Below are 23,318 nucleotides of genomic sequence, written 5' to 3'. Positions count from 1 at the left end.
TAATTGTTTTTATTATTTGTATAAAAAAACTTTTTTTGTCCACTTTAGGCAACAGTTAGCATGAGAGGGTTCCTCACAGCTTTTAGATTAAGTGTTCTCCACAGTCCCACAGCCGCTCACACACACACACACACACACACACACACACACACACACACACACACACACACACACACACACACACACACACACACACCACAGAGTGAGCCGATTCATCTCATAATAAACAGAAAGTCTATTAGTGGAAATGCCAAGGACAGAAGCTTTAACAACAGGCAGCTTTGAACCATCGCCATCGGCCACAATGTAAAGGCAAGTCAAACACACACAATACATGTAAAGCCTCGCGTCTAATTACGTTTTAACGACTGCTTTGGTGCCACTTTTAAGCAGGTGTAGTGATGACGTTTCTTTGTAGGCCGACCCGGAAGTTAGCTTAGCAAAGGCTCCCTCGAAAAAAAGCTAACAGGAGTTCTCCATGTGATTTTGGTTTATTGCAGAAAATTATATCTGTGGCAAAGATTTATAATACTAACACGTGTTGTTCAGCAGGATAATGTCCGCATATTAACAACACTTTATGATTATTGAAGCTAACCTTGGGCTATAAAGGAACTACAGCACGGTCACATGACTTCACGACACCACCGCTAAGCTAAAGGCGGCTAATGTTGGCTGTGATGTTTAGTCGTCTCATTTAGACACGTTTTAAAATTCAACAGTGGGGTATTTACTGACATATTTTAGGTAGTAGAATACAAATCTCTTGAGCATGTGCTAACCACAGACCTTATTTAAGGCTAACAACCATAAACACATTGCCATAAGTAAAAACGGCTAATGATTTTTCATTTGAACACTTGTTAGCAACACACGTTTTTAAGACTCATTAAGAGGCTTTGGGTTATTTAGTGACGTACTGTAGTTTCTTTAGAACAAAATACTTAAGTCTCTTCTGCTTGTTTTAACCACAGACCTTATTTCAGGCTAACAACCAAAAACACACACTTGCCAGAAGTAAAGCGCTAATGCTAACCGCTAAGCTAACGGCTATGCTAATGATTTTTCATTTAGACACAACCAACGTTTTTACGACACATATAGAGGCTTTGGGGTATTAAGTGCGTCTTTAAGTTTATTAAGAACAACACGCTTAAGTCTCTTCAGCTTTTGTTAACCACAGATCTTATTTAAAGGCATATAAACCACAAACTGGATCAAAAACGTTGACCTTGAGACGAGGGAGCCTCAACATTTCCGGGTTTAGGACTCATTCCTGCACCACTCTTACCAAGACAATTACAAAACAAAAAGGCAGATAATCAGACATCTTCCTGTGGGCGGAGTTCATCTTTTAGGCAACAAAACTAAACATTGTGTGAGAGGAGTCGGCACATTTAGATTAAAAAAAAGAGACATTTAAAAACAGGAAATGTTTTAGGGTTACATACTCGTTAGTGATTAGCAGTTCAGCAGCTATTGCGTTTCTCTTCTCTCATTCAGCGAGAAATATCTCCACGTTTCTCATGGGAGGACAAACAGTGGATGTGTAACGTAAGCACCTTTCAGGAATAAAACACGTATCCTCATTAATATATCCCCCTATTCATAATACAGTACTTTACATGCACACACAACTTTCCCTCTCACACACACACACACACACACACACACACACACACACACACACACACACACACACACACACACACACACACACACACACACACACACACACACTGTACAGAGTAAACATAAAATATACAAATTCAGGTTGTTATCAATCTGTTTCATAAATTAGTAACTCTTTAAATGCTCTTCTCTTCATATGCGTGTTATCATCACATTAAAGAAACTATGGAAGTTAATCTGGTCTGATTTTTAAATAAAAACGCCTTCAGATTTATAGCACCGGGTAATTATGCAATGGATTTTTTTGGCTCTGAATTTTATTGGTTAAAATTCTATTTAAATATGAAAGTTGCTCAAATTTGATTGTCCAAATTCAGTTGCAAAAATATCAGGTATAACATTCAGATTCACCATCTAGGAACCCAAGGAAAAGCAATCGATTTTAGATATAATCTGATTTTATACATTGTATTTTGCAACAGAATTTGGCCAATCAAATTTGAGCAAAAAATAATAATGTTAACTTTTGATTTCTGAATTCGTAAACATTTAAATAAGGCATTAATTCAACGAATAATTATCGGCTGCACTAAATTCAATGGCTTTTTAATTTCAGAATCAGATGGACGAGATTTACTTCCAGCCTTTCACTCCAAAACAAACCCCAACATTATCTAATGCACAAAAGACACGTTACCCAAAAGGAATAAGAAGTAATATCATAGGCATTTTAACTACACTAAGTAAACTAGCTCTCTTCTTTTTGTTAATAAATCCTCCGTGTTAGCAGGAGCAGCAGCTAAGGCCCGTCTGCTGCTTCCACCTTCATCACACACTCACACACACATCGAAAACAAAAAGAAGCAGCAACCTCGGCTCCGTCTTGCAAAATGCATACAGTACACGAATAAAACAAGTATTTCCAGGATTATTAGGTCTTTTTTTTTCTCAGCGGAGGAGGCCTTCATTTGGCTTGACTACAGCACGAGGTTAGCCGTAACGGAAAGGGTATGGAAGTACATCTGATTTTTAACCTAAAAAGGCCATTGAATCTATAGAAGCAAATAAGTATGCATTGAGTTGATGCCTAATTTCAATGCCTATGAATTCAGAATCAACTCAAAAATTCTCTATGTATTAAAGTTATTCAAATTTGATTGGCCCAATTCAATTGCAAAAATATGACGTGTAGCGTTTGGATTATATCTGAAATTGATTGCTTTTCTTGGGTCCCTGGATGTTTAACCAGAATTTTATACATGAGTTTTCTTCAACCAAATTTGGCCAATCAAATTTAAGCAACTTGAATATTTATACAGAACTTTTAAAACCATTGACCAATTAAATCCAGAGCCCAACAATTCAGATGCATAATTACTCTGTGCTATAAATACAGTGACTTCTCCCATTTCAAAACCAGACGGAACAGATTTACTTCCATAAAAGTGAACGCACGATAAAAACTATCTGTGTTTAGTGTTGATAATATAACTTTACACACCACCAAACTAAAGGCTAACGTCAGCGTGTTTTTTCTGTTGCTGGAAATGAACACGACGAGCTTTTCATCCACTCCTACACACACAAGGGTTCTATGTTTTTCCATTAAGGCCACATTTACACCCCCAACAGAATTACACACCTTTTAACTGCATCCACTTAACTCCTGGGGAGTGATCTGTATGTGCTCTTAGCACCCCCCCTCGACATACACTGAAGGCAGCATCTCCCTGGTGTCCTTCACAGGAAGACAATGGTATTTCTCTGTGGTTTTGGATTATTGCAGGAAATAATCTCTGTGGAAACTTCAGCACGGTCACATGACTTCACATGACTTCACATCTCCACTGCTAAGCTAAAGGCGGCTAACGTTGGGCGTGATGGCGTTTAGTCGTCTCATTTAGACACAAAACTCTCTTCAGCTTGAGTTAACCACAGACCTTATTTCAGGATAGCCACCAAAAACACATTCAGAAAAAACCATTGAATTCCAGACCAGGGAACAGGAAGTGCTGACTCATGTCCGGGTTGAGGACTCATTCCTGCACCTCTCTATTGCCTCCTGTAATAACTCCATGATAATAAACATGTAATATTTTTTTTTCATCGCTTTTGTGCAAAATATCTGCAGAGGAGGGGCAGCTAAACTTCAGGCGGGAGAGGATTAACTCCCCCCTCCATGCACGCCTCCCCCCGGCACTGCCCCCCCTCAGGGAGGTGCTGCATCTTCCCTACACTCACCCTGCAGCTCCTTTCCTTCTCCCCCCCTTGATCCCTCACCTCCTCACCCTCCTCCCCCCCGGGCTCGAAGGCCCCCGCCTCGATGGGGCTGAGCTGGTAGTACATCAGGGAGGAGGGGGAGTCTTTGAGGAGCTGCGAGGGGCTCTCCTCCTGGTTGTCAGTGATGCAGAGCACCGTGGTCCCTGTGGGGAAGGGCCCCTGGAGGAGGACCTCGCCCGTGAGGCCCACATCGCCCGTGAGGCCCACATCGCCCGTGAGACCCTCCTGCCCTAGCTCCTCCCCCTCACGCTCCCTCCTCTCCTGCTCCTCGGCGCTCTGCAGGTGCAGCACTGCCGTCTCATTTTCCCGCTCCAGCAGGTCTTGCTCCTCCAGGAGATCCTGGACCTCCGGCGGCGGCGCCTCGCTTTCCTCCAGTTCCGAGTCCAGGCCGCCGGGGGAGAGGGTGGGGGAGGAGGAGGGGGAGGACATATGGTCGGACTCGTTGTACTGCAGCCTCCTCTTCTCCAGGTCCAGCTTCATGACGGTGTGCAGGTAGTGGGTCCGGACCCGCAGGGGGTTGAACTCGATGCGTCCGGCGGCGTTCCCACAACCTTCCCGGGAGCAGCCGCACGGGAACGCCATGCGGTCCACCTGAGGAGGAAACACAGAGTTAATTTATTACTACAGGAAGAGGGAGGCACACACACACTCTCACGTGCAGATAAAACCTCACACTCTCTCTCTCTCTCTCTCTCTCTCTCTCTCACTCACCTGGCACTTGATGCCGGCCTGGCTGCAGCCGCAGTGCCTCGGGTCGCAGTACATGCGGCAGTCGCAGCCGCACTCCTCCCTGGAGAGGCGGATGGTGCGCAGCTCCGCCTTTTCGCGAGCGTCGATGCGTGCAATGCCGGAGGCGCGCAGCAGGGCGCGGCGCCGCTTGGTGGGCAGCGGCTGCAGGAAGAAGCAGTCGTCAACCTCCACCCCGTCCACGTCCAGGTCCTCGTCCGACACGTCGTCCAGCGTCAGCAGGTCGGCCTGAGCGCACTCCACCGTGCCGTTCCTCGTCAGCTGCAGGCGACAGGAAGTGGAGGAGTGAGGAGCTATTTAAAGCTTAAGGGCAGCAGGATTATCCTGAGGACTGAGGCGTCCAGAACAGCTTCGTCCGAACAGCTCGGTCACTGTTCTTATGTTTGGTATTAGTTTTAAACAACTTGTATTTTAAGTCTGATTGTGATTCATAGATATTTGGGTTTTTTAATTAGGATTCTCCTACATAAAGCTTTATTTTAAATGAGTTACGGTGTCTACATTATGCACTCCTCCCTCAGATAAAGTCCCCCCCCCCCCTACCTTCATCTTGCGCTGCTGCAGCTTCTCGTGGCGGAGGTGCTGCTGCAGGGTGAGGCGGTGGCTGCTCTCCCTCTCTCGGGCGAACTCCCCCAGGGTGAAGCTCCTGATGGAGGAGTGGTGCCTCGCCATCCCCAGAGAACTCCCCCCCTGGCTGGGCACGCTGGTGAAGCCCTGCCGCCGCGGGAAGTAATACACCGTCACCGCGTCGAACCTCACCCGTTTCCCCCCCGCAGACACCCGCTGCTGCCGGAGGATAGAGGCTGCTGAGGGGGGGATAGGGGGAGGAAAAGGGGAGGAGAGAAATTAAGTTACATGTTGCAATTTCACTGTGTTGGTCAGTGTGTGTTTAAGTGTGTTTTCGGTATATTTTTAAGGGTTTTCTAAGTTTCTTTAAAGTGTCTTTAAGTGTGTTTCTCCTTACGGGTGTACGGGGCGCTGCAGGGGGGGTTGAGACTGTCGCAGCTGTCGGCGCTGTCGCTGCTGGACACGTCTTCATCGGAGTCTTTAGGCGTGGAGAACGGGGAGCCGGCGTCCACCTCCTCATATCTGCGCTTCAGACCAAGGGAAGAGGTCGCCTCCATGGAGACTCTCTCACTGAGGAGGAGGAGGAGGAGGAGGAGGAGGAGGAGGAGGAGGAGGAGGAGGAGGAGGAAGAGGAGAGAGGGTGATGTTAGAGGCACTGTATGATGGTGATGCAACCAACAGTCCATTGACAGAAAAATACATATCAGATAATTGATGAAGTATTCAAGTTTATAGAAGAAGGTAAATATGTTTTTCTGAGGAGGAAATTATGATTGATTATTAATATCAAATATTTCCCTCTGAGGTGTGAGTGTGTGTGCACGTATATTACATAACTAATTGGTTTTGAGTTCTATGGTGTTTGTATGTTTCGAAAAAGTCAAAATAAAACAGAAGAAAGTAATTTTTCAGGCAGAAACAAAACTTTTTCAATCTGTTTTATTTTTAGCTCCTCTTTTCACCCTCTGTCTGAAACCAGAGCCCAGTTGCTCTGATTGGTTAGCTGCTGGCCGACTCTGTTGTGCTCGGTATCACGTACAAGTGTGTTGGAGCGCTAGCCGATAGAAACGCGAGTGTTCCGTCGTGATGTCATCACGTTCCGGAAGTAAACAACGAGGCGTTGAGTTATCAGGATAATAATTAATCAGAACGTCTGAGCTTTTGTTATTTACTGGAAACCCAAAATACTGCTGTATCATTTCTCAGGGCGGCTCTGAACACAGACTCAAAGGGTGACGTAGTTTCTCTTTCATCTGAACTGCAGCTCCATCACTTCCTCTCTCCCCCCCTGCACCCCCTCTCTCCCCTTTGAAATCATGGAGTGTGGAAACGTCTCCATGGCAACTAGACAAGCTCGATTAAAGCTCCCAGCCGGAGGAAATGCTCTCTCTCTCTCGTCCGTCTGTAAACGGAGAGAGGATCATCTGAACGCTGCAGCGGAGAGGTCACTCAAGGTCATTCCTGCACATTTATGAGCTTATATTAGTCATAGTTATAATATCTAAATACTACTGTGCAGCGTCAATGTCGTTCACACAACCCTGGAACTACGCCTCTACAATTACTGTTTTATATTGAACGATCATCACAAATATCTGTCTCTAATTTGTGTTATTTTACCTTTAATTGAACATTTTTGTTTTGAATTCTCATTTTAATTTACGTGTATGTGAGATTTTATTGCACATGATTGCTTTAAATATTTAAATTCCATTTGTTTGATTTAAACTTTCATTGCACATTTTTACTTTCCCTTCTTTTATGTATCTAAATAATGTAGTTCTATCATTTATTACATATTTTAGTTCCTACATTAATGTCCATATCAATATTTGTATTCTATTTGATTGCTTTAATGCACATTTGATCAGACTCCCATTTTTTGATATCAATTTTTTTATTCTGTTTTATCTTTTTGTGCAAATTTGAATTCCTTTTTATTTTAATCTGATTCTTAATATTTGTATTTGATCTTTTATTACACATCAGATTAGAGCAACGTCTTCAATCCAGATATAGGTCATTTAGTTTCCCGTTAATTCAATGAATAAATTGTCTGTATGTAATCAGCAAATGCTAAAGCCTCGTTTTGTGCTCATTAAAGACTTGATAAATTAAACTTATTTGGGGAATTGAATTAGGAACCTTTGAAATATAGAGAAATAAATACATCAATATTAGTGTTTGAATGCACACAGATACAGAGCCATAGGTGCTGTTAAAAATACATCTATTTAGAGAGTAATTGTGTATCATAATATCTGAAAACACGATTCAATATAAAGACAGTTCATTCTGATATTGCAGACGCAGACCTTATTAGGATAGCATGCAGTTAGACGTCAGCTTAATAATAAACGCTTCAAACACAAACTGAACAGACTGCTGTACTTCTCCTCCTGAGACCTAAACCCCATCTCTGTCGTGCGGTCAGGGAAACCTTTGAACCCACAGTGAAATATCTTGAACCTGCAGCTGCTTCTGACTGACACAGCAACATTCAAACATCACTAATGCACATTGTACTGTTCCTTTGAATCCAGACTGAAACATATTTATCCTATTTTCGTTTTTTTATTTTGTAATTTCTTGGCTTTCTAATGACTGTACCCATTCACCCCTCATCCATACAGAGTAGAACCACTTGCTCTCAGGAAGCTAACACCCACACCCACACCGTTGGCCAGCGGGAGCACCTCAGGGTTCAGTATCTCGCCCGAGGATGCATCGACTATCTTTCCATTTCTTTAGTGTTGTGTATTTTTTGAGTTGCATGAAATGTGTCCCCGTGGTTGTCCTGCAGATGATTGAGTTACTTATTATCTGACTCTGCAACATGCTGCACATCTTAACTGGGTTACCGTGTCACATGCTGCGGACTGAAACACGCTGCAGCTTTATCTATACATGAGACATTTTATAAAAGTATCTAAGGGGAAATCTAGCCTTAAATATGACTTATAAGATGTGATGCGTGTATAATAACGTACGGAATTAATGCAACTAGAAAGAGGCGATGACCACGTAGTAAAATAAAAGAAATGAATTAAGGTACTGGTGCAGGGAGACGATAGTGTTTGCAACTAATAGTTAAAAGCAGCACAGTAACTCAGTTTTGATGTGGATTCGCCATCTTTGCACTGAGGTTTCCACCTAATGTAACTCACCTGCAGAGGCTAAAAAGTCCTACAGATGTTCAGTGAGGGTGTTAGTAGCATGATGAATGTGAGGTAGAGCTGTGGCAATTAAGCAATACATCAATAATAATCAAGTATTTCGAGTCATTTTTCCATGCAGTTATCTATACCTGCTGTTTTGGAACTCCTTTATTAGGAGAGCTGCTGCTTTTTCTGATTGATATCATATTAAAATGAACATATTTGGACATTTGAAAGACATCTCCTTGGACTTTGAGGAACTGGGATGGACATTTTATAGAGCAAATGAATGACTAGGTAAATAATCCTTAATTGGACTGGTGTTTTAAGGTGGATTTCCCATCTAAACAACCGAATTTGTGTCATTTTTCATTTATTACTGTAAAACAAATGCTGTTAGCCTCAGAAATGAAGAATTGGACATTTGAAGACATCTCCTTGGACTTTTAGGAGCTGGGACGACATTTAGTACATCAATGATTGATGAGGTTAATAATCCTTAGTTGGACTGGTGCAAAATCACTGAAAGCAGCACACAGGGTTTAATAGATATTTTCCATCTAAATAACCTCATTTAAGTCATTTCCTGTTCATTACTGTCAGGATCTGCTGCTTATTTCAGTTTTACATCGTATGAAAATGATTACTTCAGGTCTGGACTCACAGAATAACACCTCCCCTTGGACTTTTAGGAGCCAGGATGGACATTAAATACACCAATGCTTAATTAATAATATATTCATTGGATGGACTGCACACAAATTCCCTTTGGAGGTGGATTTTCCATCTATATAACCTCATTTGGGTCATTGTTCATGCACTAATGTCAGAAAATGCTGTTTCCAGCCTCTAAAATGTGGAGATTTCCTGTTTTTCGCTGTTATATATCACATTAAAGTGAATGTCTTTGGACATTTAGTACACCATATCATTAATTAAGTAAGTCATCGTTAGATGGGCTGCACCAATTCAGTTTCAATGTGGATTGTCTTTCTATATAACCTAATTTAAGTCATTTTTTCATGCATTAATGTCTGAAAATGTGGATTTTCTTCCGATGTAACCTGTTTACCACTCATGGAGAGGCTGCACATGTGTAATAAAGATGTAAGTGTGCTTATAGCATGATGAATGAGAGCCACCTGGGGACTCTCACAGAAATAGGGCAGACAGATTCTGATCCTGTGAATAAAATCAGACTTCCTGTTAGCTGAGTGTTACACACGAAAGTCACTACCTACAGGGACACAGAGGAGGGGTTATTTGTTAAACTGTGAGCAATGCATGCAGGATCTGCCTGTTGGGGGAGGATAGTATCAGTGTGACAGCCCCCCCCCCCCCTTTATAACACACACATAGAGACTCTGACACACACACACAATGGCAAACCGGTTAATGAAACACTAAACCCTCTTACCTGGGGCAGAAGCAGGGACCTTTGTTCCAATGTTTCTCCAGCAGAACATCCACCTCCCTCCGCCCTGAGAGAAGCTTTCTGCAGCCTGTGTGTGTGTGTGTGTCTCTGACTGTATATGAGGCTACTTGTGCTCCATGCTCATTGTTCTGCACAGCTCCAGAGATCTGTGTCACTCTGCATTGAAATGCTGCAGCTGTTTGCAGGACAGCGTCATAAAAACAGCTGAGGTGCGTTCAGGAACATTGTATGAGCGGCAGGAGGAAATAATAATGAGCTTTATGTGTCTAATGTAAGAAAGAAATCCACTGGGGTTCGTTTGTCCTCCTCACCGGGGCGGCTTCGGGCGGAGCTTACTTCTGTCTCCTCTGCCGGGTTTGGCAGCTTTCTTTAAATCATATCTTTTTGTTTGGTGTGGAAAATGTTGCAGCTGTAGAGACGAGAAGAAGAAGAAAAAGAAGACGCCTTCAGGTCCTCCTATTCCGCCCCGGCTTCCCGTCTCTGTGTAACAATGGAGGAAGGAATTCTTCCCCGTAGACGTATATATACTTACTGTGACGTCACCGGCCTGCCTTGCGCCGGGGCATGCTGGGAAATGAAGTTTTTTCTCTCCTTTCTTTCTTCTTTGTTCACTTTGTGCAAAAATAAACGTGCAGATTGTGACAGCATGGTGACAAAAACGATGTTAAAATAATCCCAACTGCATCTGATGTACAGTTATTATTACCATTACTATTATCAGTGTGTTACAGATACAGTTTCCATGGCAACGTGACTGCAGGTGAGCCCCTTCAATCTGTCATCAAAAAATGTAAAACAAAAAAAAGTTTAAAATCAGTTTTTTTTTGGTCTTGTTTTTTTTATTTGTAGTTATTCAATGTATTTTAATATGATTCCACTACTGGTTATTTCAAAGGTCTGCTTCTATCTTACCTGCAGATCAAATATTTAGTATTTAAATGTTGAAAGTTAGAACGTAATCTACGTTATTTTAAGGGCTGTAAATATAGTTCAGTATTTCCTTTAATATATACTTCAACTGCACTACATCTCAGAGGAAAATATTGTCCTAACTCTTCACCACACTTGAGATTATAATTAGAAAATATCAACTAAATGGTAAATGATCATGTTATTCCAAATGTCATTGGACTCCTTTGTTTACTTCCAGAACATAGTGACATCATTATGTAACACTCGCGCTTTTATTGGCCAGCGCTCCAACACACTGATAGACTAAGGGGCGGGACATCTCTAAGTGGTTGATCAATCACAACAGACCAGGCCAGGTAACCAATCAGAGCAGACTGGGCTCTGGTTTCAGACAGAGGGTGAAAAGAGGAGCTGCAGCACAGACAGTATGAGAAACATAAAGAGCTTTCTGAACATTAGAGCATGGAGACATGTCCCAGGAGAGACATTAGAGCATGGAGACATGTCCCAGGAGAGACAGTAAAGCATGGAGACATGTCCCGGGAGAGACAGTAAATAGTATTTGTTCTATATCAATAAAACGTTCCTGTAAATAAACGTTCAGGAGTTCAACAACAACTGTAGGATATTGTTTTAAAAAAATCACATTTATTTTTGCAAACATTAGGAGACAGCGATGTCGGGTGGGACATTGGTCAGTGTTATAATAATGCTGATCAGAGAAATTTGTAAAAATGCTGCTTTTAATTCAACGTTTGGAGTAAAAAAAGGGACCCAGCTCTAGTGTGCTCAGCAGCTCCATCACAGGTCCATTATTATTCGGTAGGGTGGTTACGTAGAAACGTTAAAAATATTATTCTAATAAAAGATTCCTCTTGGAAGTTTAATGCTCTATTTACAAATGGGCAGAAATCAGCATGATGGAATAGTGTTGTGTATTAAGCTGCTGGAGATGGGAGGCTAAATCAATTAATGCCAAAATGGATTCATTAAAGCGTCTCAAATGTGAGAAATGTTATGCTCTTCTTGATCGGATCACAAACTGAATATTTGTGACTTCTTTCTTTGTATTCTGATCTTTTATAGAGAAATTGATCAATAAAAAGCAGGTTATTCGATACTGAAAATAATCATTATTGTTGATAGAGTGGTGCAGGAATGAGTCCTGAACCCTGACATGACTCAGCAGTTTAGCACTTCCTGGTTTTTTGGTTTAATCCCCACTGGTGGATTTATTAACGAGGGCTGCAAACAAGTGTCTAAATGAGAAGACTAAATGTCACCACGGCCAACATTAGCCTCCTTTAGCTTAGCGGTGGTGACGTGAAGTCATGTGACCGTGCTGTAGTTCCTTTATAGCCCAACATCAGCCACCTTTAGCTTAGCGGTGGTGACGTGAAGTCATGTGGCCGTGCTGTAGTTCCTTTATAGCCCAACATTAGCCACCTTTAGCTTAGCGGTGGTGACGTGAAGTCATGTGACCGTGCCGTAGTTCCTTTATAGCCCAACATTAGCCACCTTTAGCTTAGCGGTGGTGAGGTGAAGTCATGTGACCGTGCCGTAGTTCCTTTATAGCCCAACATTAGCTTGTTACTTTCACAAATCATAAAGTGGTGTTCATATTTTATTCTGCAATAATCCAAAATCACACGGATAAATCCCATTGGACCAGTGAGATGCTGCCTTCAGGGTCCAACACAGACATCCCTGCACCACTCTATAGGAAACACATGCAGGTCAGAACACAGACGGTGTTTCATCATCATTCAGAGTTCATAAGTAACAGCCAGGAGTTCCTGTGTGCGCTCCACTCTACCTACACGGACCTAGAAGTCAGGAAAAAGTATTTTCTTTCTCCAAAGTAACAGATAAAACCAGAAGAATACTTTGTTAGCCTCAGCTTCTCTTAAAGTCCTTACTGTGACACCATGTTTCCTGCAGACTGACCTCAGAAATCACGCATTCAATCAATATTCTTTTGCTGCTTTTTCCTTATTTTGGGTGTTGTTTGAAGCGTACAGTTTTGGCACACCAGATGCTCGGCTAACCTTGAATCAGCAGCTGTATCGCCGATAACCCCGTTCATGATAAGAAGCGACAGAGGAGAAAGCGACCTCTAAAAAGGGAGACAGGGTCTGGAGCAGATCACTGCACAGTCACTACCTCAGGAGTAAGACAGTAAGGTAAAGTGAGGAGAGGGCAGGGGGGCTTCAGCTGCAGCCTCCAGATGTTTTCCCGAGGCGTCCTCCACTTATTCGTGTTGTTGCCAGCAGTGTGAACCCAGAAATGTTGAGGACCCGAAGGTTTTATGCTAGAAATGTATAGTACGGGGCCCAGCACATAGGAACTGATAAATGCTAACCTGCATATGTTGGTGAATTTGCAAAAGTAGCATTAATTAGCATATGCAGACAATAGCTAAACAATGTGTTGGCTGTTTTGGGCAGTTTGGGTGAGGATTTTGAGGTATATGGAGAATGCTGAATCAATTTCTGACCTTTAAAAAGGTTCAAAAAGGCTTTTTTGAGTCCATTTAAACTTTAAATAGACCCAAAATGTGTCATGATCAGCCCACCAGGACTACAAATATGGCCACTTCCTGGTTAAAACTGCCATTTATGATCCAGAAAGTGGCCATATTTGTAGTCCTGGTGGGCTGAAATGGACTCAACCCCCTCAATAACCTCCTAAATTGTCAGAAATCAGCTTCTTAAACTACTGTCTGCATATGCGAATTAACGCAACTTGTGCTAAATATGCTAATTACCCAACATATGCGAGTTAGCATCCTGCAGTTTCTATGTGCTGGGGACCCGTACTTTACATTTCCGGGTTCGGTACAGGTCTCAATGAGATGGCAAACAGGATATATTCCAGGAGCGTCGAGGAATCCGAAGCTCGGACCGGGATTGAAGAACTCCTGCCGGGCGTTCACTTCAGGATGATGTGGTAACCGTCATTCGAGTCGTCTGAAAAGCAAAAGGGAAAAGATGGGCGTGAGAAATAAACCTGTAAATGATTCAAAGCTTTAAATACAGACATCATCACGCTCAAATACCTTTCATGGTGTCCAGAACAAAACAAACTTCATCCTGGAAGTTCTGAATCATCTGTGAAAAGAGAGGAAACGGTTAGCAGGCGGCATTTTGAGGGGTTTTCTGAACTTCAGTGTTTTCTGCTATATTTTGACTTTTGCTAAATCCAAGAATCACAGTTTTGTAAAATCTCTACTGCACTTAGTTTATGAGGCAATCCTGAACACACTACCAGAGATAAGGGATTTATTTTACTCCAAATACATCCGATCTGAGATTGAGAGACTGAGATTTTTCATAAAATTAGACAATTAATGTTCAAACTCAAGCTCTAATTTCTTGCGTGCATTGTAAAACATTTTACAGCTGCAACCAGGGTGCAGAAATAACTTCATTAATGCCAATTCATCCATAGATTACCATTGTTTTTGGGCTTCAAAATGGAGGTAATTCAACAATAAACACATGTTTTTTTTCTGCCGAAAGCGGACAAATACTAACGACGCAATATTCAAAGTAATATTAGAGTCTCCTTCTAAATCCTCAACCAAATAGCCTTAATAATCCATGTCATATAGGGTTACAGAGACCCAATGTTTAAAATAAACACAATTGCTCAGCCAATAGAAGATTAATTAACTCTAACTGATCGATTGTTTTTTTCTAAAACTGGAGAAGATTCAGTCTTTGTTGTGAGGAAATCCTGAGGAATGTAAATCCACAGCGGGTGTTCGGTACCTCGTCGCTGACCAGAACGTGGATGCCGGTCGGTCCCTGTTTGAAGATCTGATTAATCTGTCGGGGCGAGATGTTGAAGAGCTGAGCGATCTTCTCCGTCAGCTCCGAGGACGTGAGCTCCTCCAGGTAAATGGCGTGATAAACTGCAGGGCGGGAAAAAAAAAGGTATGGTTTTAAATGACTCACCTGCCATTTCCACACAGTAACATCTGTAGATTTGATGCAAGTTGGACGTCTGTGTAATAAATATGAAGCTACAGCTGTTTAGCATGAAAACGTGTGGCCTGGCTCTGTCCACAAGTAACACAATCTGCATACCAGCACTTACAAGTCCAAATATAAACACATTCAATCTCTAATAAGGCTCTGCGTCGCCCATGCTTTTGCTAATTAGTATGAAACTGTTTACTAGAGTCTGTAAATATACGGTAAGCTCATGCACGACCTACTCCTTGCACTCTCTAGTTGGATACGGACTGCATTCTGTTGTATAATGTGCATGACAATGTAGTCAGATCTAATCTTTTATCTCAGAGTGATGCAGGGAGTGTGTAATGCGTCTCCTAGCTGATAAACTCTTGTGCATCCTGCCAAGAATCTAGAGTTTAATTTAATCATTTAGCTCCAATAACATGCATGAACACCAGTCCAGTCTATATATAAGTTAAAAGCAAATAAAGGTGGCTTATGTTGAGCTGATGCACCTGCAGGATTCTTGCTGTTCTGAGTATTGCACCTGGTGTAAGTCTCTCTGGATAAAGCCTCATCTAAATGTAGTGTATCATGCACTGACCGAAGAAAGTGTTAGCAGCAGCGTCTCCGTTCTCGTGTTTGGGCTGCTGCTCACGCGCCTGCTGAGACTCCTGACAGACGTACACCGTCAGCCTGGGACGCACCACCCTGCAGACAATGAATCAATCAGATGTTAGTTATACATCTCATACAGCTTAGACCCCAGCAGGAAAATGCCCATAAGAAACCTTAGCAATAACCAGATACATGTGAAGCTTTAGGTGAGGGACATATTGAAGGATGATTGAAGGAGACTCACCGTCCCTTCAGAGCGTTGAAGAGTCTGATCCCATCAGCCGGTCCACAGATCTGAATCACATCCTCTCTGGTCAGCTTCAGCAGGTCGGCTCCTGGTGCAGAAACAAGAGACCTCATTAGGAAACACACGCACAATCACCGGGGTAGCCCGTGAAGGAATCAGGTGATCAAACAGGAGGGAAAACACACAGAGACAGGAGTAAACACACTTAAAAGTAAACAGAAAACACTCACAGATCATGACCACATGTGTACACAATGTTCATTCATTATGTCTGCTTCATGCAAAACATTTGACCCATCCCATAATACCACTTATTTACCTACTAACACTACAAAGCACTGTGACGGTTGCATATCCTCTGTGTGTTTTGCATACTCCTTCTGCACGTGTTTTTAGAGGAACCTTTCCTCCTACTTTTGGTTTTATTTCTTGTAAACATTTCTCTTTGTTGTTGGATTTGATGAACAGGTGTTTGTACCAGGTGTGCAATTCCAGAGCCCGAGAAGTTACCTGAGAAGTTGGTGAAGAGCCGACAGAAGGGGGAGAAGCGGTTTCTTAGAAGCCATTGCTGAGCATCCTGCGGCGTGGCAGTGGGTAACAGATTCTGCGGGGGAGGAAACAACTGAGGATAAAAAGTGGAATTACAACCTGAACATCGTCAAAGAGCATCTCAGAGTCAGCGTGGAGAAATCACAGGTGGAATAACTGGCTTTGTTTAATAAATATTGCATTAAAAACTGAAAAGAGAGGAGAAATGTGCAAATTCAGACCAACCATACCTCGGGCCAATTCCAAACCGCTATGTGACATCATACAGATGTCAAGGTTACATCTGATTAGATCTGTGGAGGCTAAGCCAACGCTTTAAGCCACTGAGGAGCCGCCTACTGCACGTAATTGAGGCACACAATGTCAGATACTAAGGTGAGACTGAACCTCAGCATGTGTTTCGTTTGGGTGTGTGTGTGTGTGTGTGTGTGTGTGTGTGTGTGTGTGTGTGTGTGTGTGTGTGTGTGTGTGTGTGTGTGTCTGAATCCACCACATTGTTCCCTACCTTTATATCCACACTGTTAATTGGCTCCTACAATATCTATTATTTTACCTAGTCTCATATACCTGTGTCTGTGTCTGTGTGTGGTTGATTGTAAAGTTTGGAATATTTACTGTTGCAAAAACAAAAAGCAGCTTCTAAACATCAGATTTAAATGTTAATATAATTCTAATTTATTGTCTGAGAGACGCTGACTAAACCACGGTTAGGAAGAGTTAGGGCACTTCCTGTTTCCAGGGGTCGGTTTGGAATCGTGCTTTTTATGACCTCAGAGTGTAAGGGTTCTTCAAAAGTCGACTCTTGCAAAAAGACAGGGACAAACAAATCTTTTTAAGACAATCAATCAATGAATTAATGAATAAATGCTTGTATTCACACCTCGAGCGAGCACGGAGGTGCACTTACATCAGCGACCTGCACGACGGGCTCGGGCTGGTGGGTCGGGGATCCATTTCTGAGACAAAAGGGCAAAATATATCTCGTTATTACCCCGGGAAAATACAGACTTAAGTTACGACAAGGAGTTTAAACTAGTGATGAATGTCTCCCTTAATGTCTTTATTAACATGGATACCTCTGTGTCTGTGACCGACATGAGCAAACAGATAGAGACATTCTTTCTCAGTATTCAGAACTACTGAACGTATGATAGATTCAATTAAGTTTAGGATCCTAAACCTTCGTACCCTTCTGCGACGGGGAAGCTGTTGTTGAAGCCCGGAGACGGAGAGTTACTGACGTACGACACCTCAGGCCAGGGGCAGCACTGCAGGAGGAAATACATCCCAATTATGAAATAAAAAACAACACGATATCAGGGTTTAGTCTAAACCAGGTAACAGGGTCTCTGCGCCCTCAAACCGAAATGCAGATTTCCCCCGTAAAATGTTAAAGTGCTGCCAGGAAACAATCTCTCTGTTGGTCAGAAAGGGTTTAATGAGTCCAGAGATATGAAGATGGGGTCAGATGTCTGGTCAGACGGCAGAGACAGCTCACAGAGAATAAATAGGGGATGGATGTCCGGTGGGTCTGCAGGGGGACGAGCGGCAGGCAGCAGGCTGACACTGAGACTGAGATTTCTGATCCTTTCTTTCACTCTCCTTTTTTCTGGAGAGGACGTAAAGGAACCGGAGCTCTGGATGTATTTGTTGTTTGAGCTGCGATATATGACTCAGCAGCTTTAAGACATGAGGACACTATTATTTCCAGCTTCACTCAGATGCAGGATTTACACCTGAAAGTGGGCGGGGCTTAACGGCTACCTCTCATCCACTTCCATAACCACACTGCACATATTACATTGTATTATTCCAAGTACTTTGCCACGGTATACTGCACGTAGTTTCTTCGTTGCATATCCAGATTTCATGTCAGTAATTGTCTACATCTTAACGATATAATAGCATCAATTGTTTTTATTTTATGTTCTGGTTCTTTTTTCTTACTTTTAACTGTGTTTTTTCCCACAATTTTCCCCCAAAAGGTTGATGCTGTGGTTCATATTGATGACTCTCCTCTTGATTTATTACTTAAAACGTTATCGATATCCTCACCTCTGTCAGAATGGTGGTTTCATACGATGGTTGGTATTTCTCTTTCTCCTGCGGCGCTCTCTTCTCCATCTTCTCCCGGTCTGTCTTCTGCTTCCTGTCGGCTCCTTTAGGCTGAAACAGGGGGAGGCATTTAAATAAATGACTATACGTTAGTCACTACATTAACATATACACACACAACATTCTCTGCAATATTGAGCCTATTGCATTTTAGCAGAAGTGACTGATCCCCCCCCCCCCCTCACCTTGAAGACTTTGACCTGGCAGGACGCAGAGTGCAGGTGTTCAGTGTACTCTTCGTTCTCGTTCTCCTTAAACGTGTCGATCTGGATCCGGAAAGGAACACCTTTCTCTCCTCCGTGTTTACGCATCGTGAATTCTGTGCTTATGCAGTGTACCTAAAACATGGAAAAGGAATATATCAGATTTATATAGGATATATATATTTATATAAGGCTATAAAGGAACTACAGCACGGTCACATGACTTCACTTCACTACCGCTAAGCTAAAGGAGGCTAAGGTTGGGCTATAAAGGAACTACAGCACAGTCACATGACTTCACGTCACCACGGCTAAGCTAAAGGCGGCTAATGTTGGGCTATAAAGGAACTACAGCACGGTCACATGACTTCACGTCACCACCGCTAAGCTAAAGGTGGCTAATGTTGGGCTATAAAGGAACTACAGCACGGTCACATGACTTCAGGTCACCACCGCTAAGCTAAAGGCGGCTAATGTTGGGCTGTAAAGGAACTACAGCACAGTCACATGACTTCAGGTCACCACCGCTAAGCTAAAGGTGGCTAATGTTGGGCTATAAAGGAACTACAGCACGGTCACATGACTTCAGGTCACCACCGCTAAGCTAAAGGCGGCTAATGTTGGGCTGTAAAGGAACTACAGCACAGTCACATGACTTCAGGTCACCACCGCTAAGCTAAAGGAGGCTAATGTTGGGCTATAAAGGAACTACAGCACGGTCACATGACTTCACGTCACCACCGCTAAGCTAAAGGCGGTTGCTTCCAATAAATACAATAATACAATGGTCCGTGGTGCTACCTGGATGAAAACCGAGGTTCTTTTCGAGGGGTCCCAGAGGAACTCCACAGTGTTGAGCTGAGTGGGGTTTGCCCGAGGGTCGATAATGCCGACAGACATGGGGATATCTGCAACGTAAAAACAGGCTGTTCTCAGAAGAGCTCAGATTTGGCGTCTTTAAATCCATGATGATGATTCTGGTCGAGTGACATCGTCGAAGGTGCATTTTTTTTTCCCTCACCCAGGTCCAGGATGCGGTCCCCGGGTCGGTTCCAGCGCCAGCCCTCCAGCTGCTGATGTTCCGTGTACTGCAGCCGGCGGTCATGAAAAACCACTCGGATGATGCTCTGAAATCCAATCAATTCAAGGAAGGAGTTAATGTCAGAGGACAGGTTTGTTTGTGCAGACCAGTGTACCTTTCAGAACAACCTCCCCATTGATATCAGGACATCAGAGAGTCTGCACACATTCCCTCTCAGACTGAAAACTCGATAATATCTTTCCAAATAAAATAGAAGTTCTCTTCAGTACGTAGCACTTCAATGCAGGATTCCTGTTTTTAAATGTGTTTCTTTCTGTCCTTATTTTAAGTCACTTTGGATCAAATCTTCAGCTAAATTAAATGTAAAGTATGTGCGATTCTTACCTTAACCATTTTATCAGTGATTTCCGGAAGTTCCCCAATCTTCCGATTGTCAAGCATCCTTATTTCATAGGACTGCCCTGCAATGACACGTACAAACAGAGGATTAAAAGAAATCACAACAAGCTGTCACAGCTATGATTCCATCTTTATATTCCCCATCATTTTCAGTGTCATGCATGTACGTCAGATGCATGTGAACTAGCTTCGTGTCGGGGGTTGGATGCTGACCTTGATTGAGGTAGGTGAGGGTTTCATCGTGCAGTTTGACGGCTGGAGAGGTAGCGGCACAAAGAACGTACTGAAAGGGGAGGATCTTGTTTTCGTTGTCCGGAGGAAGGTTGGACTCTCCTGTTTGAAGATGGGGAGGGCGAGGACATCGCTGCAGGACAGAGACACAAAACAATCCTCAATATTTCATTCACACACAACAAATACATCACTACGGAACACTCGCGCTGCTATTGGCTCACACTCCAACACATTGTACGTGATAGGCTAAGGGGCGGGACATCTCTTAAGCAGTTGACCAATCAAAACAGAGCCGGCCAGCTAACCAATCAGAGCAGACTGGGCTCTGGTTTCAGACAGAGGGTGAAAAGAGGTGCTGCAGCACAGGCAGTATGAGAAACATACATACTGATATACACCTGAACATCAGCAGGAGAGGACTCTTTAAAGTAGAGACACTACATACTGATATACACCTGAACATCAGCAGGAGAGAACTCTTTAAAGTAGAGACACTACATACTGATATACACCTGAACATCAGCAGGAGAGGACTCTTTAAAGTAGAGACTCTACATACTGATATACACCTGAACATCAGCAGGAGAGGACTCTTTAAAGTACAGACTCTACATACTGATATACACCTGAACATCAGCAGGAGAGGACTCTTTAAAGTAGAGACACTACATACTGATATACACCTGAACATCAGCAGGAGAGGACTCTTTAAATTTCTAGATTCATCTTAAAATAAATATCAGTAAAATTGTGAAAAACATAAATTTCAGAAAACAGAAAAGCAGGAATATCTTACTTTTAAGAAACGCTTTTATTTATTAATCTCCTTTCTATTATTTTTTAGCTCACTAAAACCTTGATATTTAATGTTGTAACATCAAATCAAAGAGACTTTCACAACACATGAGGCTGAAAGTCAGTTCCTTAATGATAACACAGGAGAGGAAGGAAACACTACTAAATACCGAGGTATCCAAACAGTTCCTCTTTGCTCCTCTCAACAGGAGAATCTCTGGAACAAACATGCATGCACTTCTTCAGTATCATTTAACAAAACACTTAAGCGGCCAGAAGAGAGAGGGAACTTTTATCCGAGAAAGACTGAGCATCATAAATATATTTTGAGACCTATAAAGACTCCACAGATATATATAGTTTGCAGATATATTGATGTAGTTGGGATATGCATCAACCACCTAACCATAGGTGCTCAAATACGATCTGCAAATTATGGGATTTGGGTAAAAGTAACTCCCTCTGGAGCCAAACAGGGATTTTAGCCTTTGCAGACCATTTACATGCACTACCTATAGAACACAGTACAGAAGCGGGAACACCACAAAAAAAACATCACAGGGCCTCTTTAATAGTCTCTGCAACCAAATTTGCGCCCCCCTTTTTGCTTGAAGAATGACAATTTCCTTTCTGTAGGACAAGAAAAACGGTTTCTGATTCTGATTCCCCCAGTACCTCATGCTGTACGCCCCCGCCCCGAGCTCCTGCCCGATGCCCGACAGACTCGCATCGAAGTCCTGCACCAGCCCGGACTCGATCACCTCGTCCGTGAGAGGAAGCTTCAGAGCCCACGCCATGATGGCGAGATTGTACGGGGTGCAGTTCGGGTTAAAACCGGTGCCAAGTTTCCAACGACCTCACAATCTGTGGTGGAGAGAGTCAAAGAAGAGGCCTGTTATTCAACTTTAAGACATTCTGTGGCAACATGCAGATGTATTACTGAAGGAATTAGAGATAAAAAAAAACAAGAAAAGAGGATTAAAGTAGCAGCTTGTGTAATTGACAAAAAGAAGCTGAAAGCAAAGGTGTACTGGCTGGAAGACCACAAGATTTAGTTCTAAATATAACATCAAATGTAAGTTTAAATATCACATTTAACCCTAAAATGGTTGCTGCATCCTGGGGGGACCAGTCATTGGATAATGGGTATAATACAGGTGTTATAATGGGTATAATACAGGTGTTATAATGGGTATAATACAGGTGTTGATTTGGTATATGTGGTGCATACAGAGACACAGAAAGAACAATATGTAGGAAAATAAAATTAAAATAGACTGTTATGACAGCTATTTTAAGACATGGGTGTAATTTAGAAAAGAGAAATATATACATATACATTTCCAAAACATGTGATTGCCCATTCAAGAGTTAAAACAATCACACAACATCTGCATTAAATATTCCACATGTTGGTAAACAGCTGTTGTACTGGTAATTCTTGAGTCATGTCTTAATGTTGTATTTTATATACTTTTTGGGTGTTATTTTTAACTGTGTTTTTATGATTTCAAACATGCAACGTCTCTTGAATAAAAAGTATAAATAAAATGTATTATTATTATTATGTATTAAATAATGCAGTGTTGACGTTACACGCGCTTTAAGAAACAGTACACTGATGAACCAAAACAATAACTGGCGTAAAAGCACATTATTTGTCCTATTCACGTATTTAATTGAGTTATAAATCATATTAAATAGACCTTACCTTGAGCAGCAGATGCTAACACTGCTTCTTCATCTTCTTCATGTCGTTTCGTCCAAGAAGTAAAACAAACATCACGAGCTAACGAAGCTAACTACAGACAGACAGCTAAAATCAATGCTAACCTTTATTTGCCTTCACTAATAGAGGATTCACGAAAACACAGCGTTCCTGGTAGACATATCTTTACATAATAATTAATCAAAATTACCTCAGATTCGTAAATATATTTAATTTAATGTCTTGCTTTTGTTTGTTTATCTAGCTTCGTAGCAGGAAAAAGGAGCTGACGTCACTTCTCGTTCGCTCCTCTTCTTCTTCGTGGTGTTAATTTACGGTTGGGCGTCATTACCGCCACCTAGCGCTTATGGTGGGTACAACACAAGGCTGAGCTTTCAGTAATAAGAAATACCTTTCACAAGTTTTTAGTTATTTTAACGGGTAAACTGTTTAGTCTAGAATCAGTTTCAGTAAAATATATAAATGAATAAGACTCTTATTATATTCCCTTTTAGTATAATGTATAATCTTTACCTTTTTTTTGCATTTATTTTAAAATAAAGTTGTTGTTTTTGTATGAGACTCAAAATTCACATGAAATTTGATATAACTACAAGTTATATTATACATTGCAAGGTTAAACCATTCATTATGTAATTTGTTGTATTATTGTGGTATACTATACGATGTTATTAAACACATACAGTGTCTTATA

The 23,318-nt window shown here is 42.1% G+C and overlaps 2 protein-coding genes across 2 annotated transcripts; both read right to left on the bottom strand.

The window, feature by feature from the left end:
- Nucleotides 1–1,108: 1,108 nt before the first annotated feature.
- On the bottom strand, nt 1,109–10,290 carry csrnp2 (cysteine-serine-rich nuclear protein 2). Its single transcript, XM_063895182.1, has 5 exons — nt 9,802–10,290; nt 5,624–5,796; nt 5,203–5,465; nt 4,624–4,920; nt 1,109–4,503 (listed from the first exon to the last, which is right to left on the bottom strand). Exons 2-5 carry the CDS (start codon nt 5,781–5,783, stop codon nt 3,775–3,777), a joined length of 1,449 nt encoding a protein of 482 aa, XP_063751252.1. The 5' UTR covers nt 5,784–5,796; nt 9,802–10,290; the 3' UTR covers nt 1,109–3,774.
- A 1,072-nt stretch (nt 10,291–11,362) lies between these two features.
- Nucleotides 11,363–22,899, bottom strand: tfcp2 (transcription factor CP2). Its single transcript, XM_063886911.1, is given in 17 exon segments — nt 11,363–13,700; nt 13,790–13,841; nt 14,505–14,647; nt 15,298–15,404; nt 15,556–15,646; nt 16,069–16,162; nt 16,988–17,063; nt 17,296–17,375; nt 18,163–18,273; nt 18,408–18,560; nt 19,227–19,333; nt 19,447–19,552; nt 19,852–19,928; nt 20,080–20,199; nt 20,202–20,230; nt 21,571–21,759; nt 22,607–22,899. Coding segments are annotated over 16 exon segments (1,506 nt in total). The 5' UTR covers nt 21,693–21,759; nt 22,607–22,899; the 3' UTR covers nt 11,363–13,662.
- Nucleotides 22,900–23,318: the final 419 nt, after the last annotated feature.

This window comes from Eleginops maclovinus, chromosome 1 (genome assembly GCF_036324505.1).
Source record: "Eleginops maclovinus isolate JMC-PN-2008 ecotype Puerto Natales chromosome 1, JC_Emac_rtc_rv5, whole genome shotgun sequence".
NCBI classification, from domain to species: Eukaryota; Metazoa; Chordata; class Actinopteri; order Perciformes; family Eleginopidae; genus Eleginops; species Eleginops maclovinus.
The sequence above is the reverse complement of the archived record's forward strand: the minus strand, read 5'-3'. Positions and strand labels throughout refer to the sequence as shown.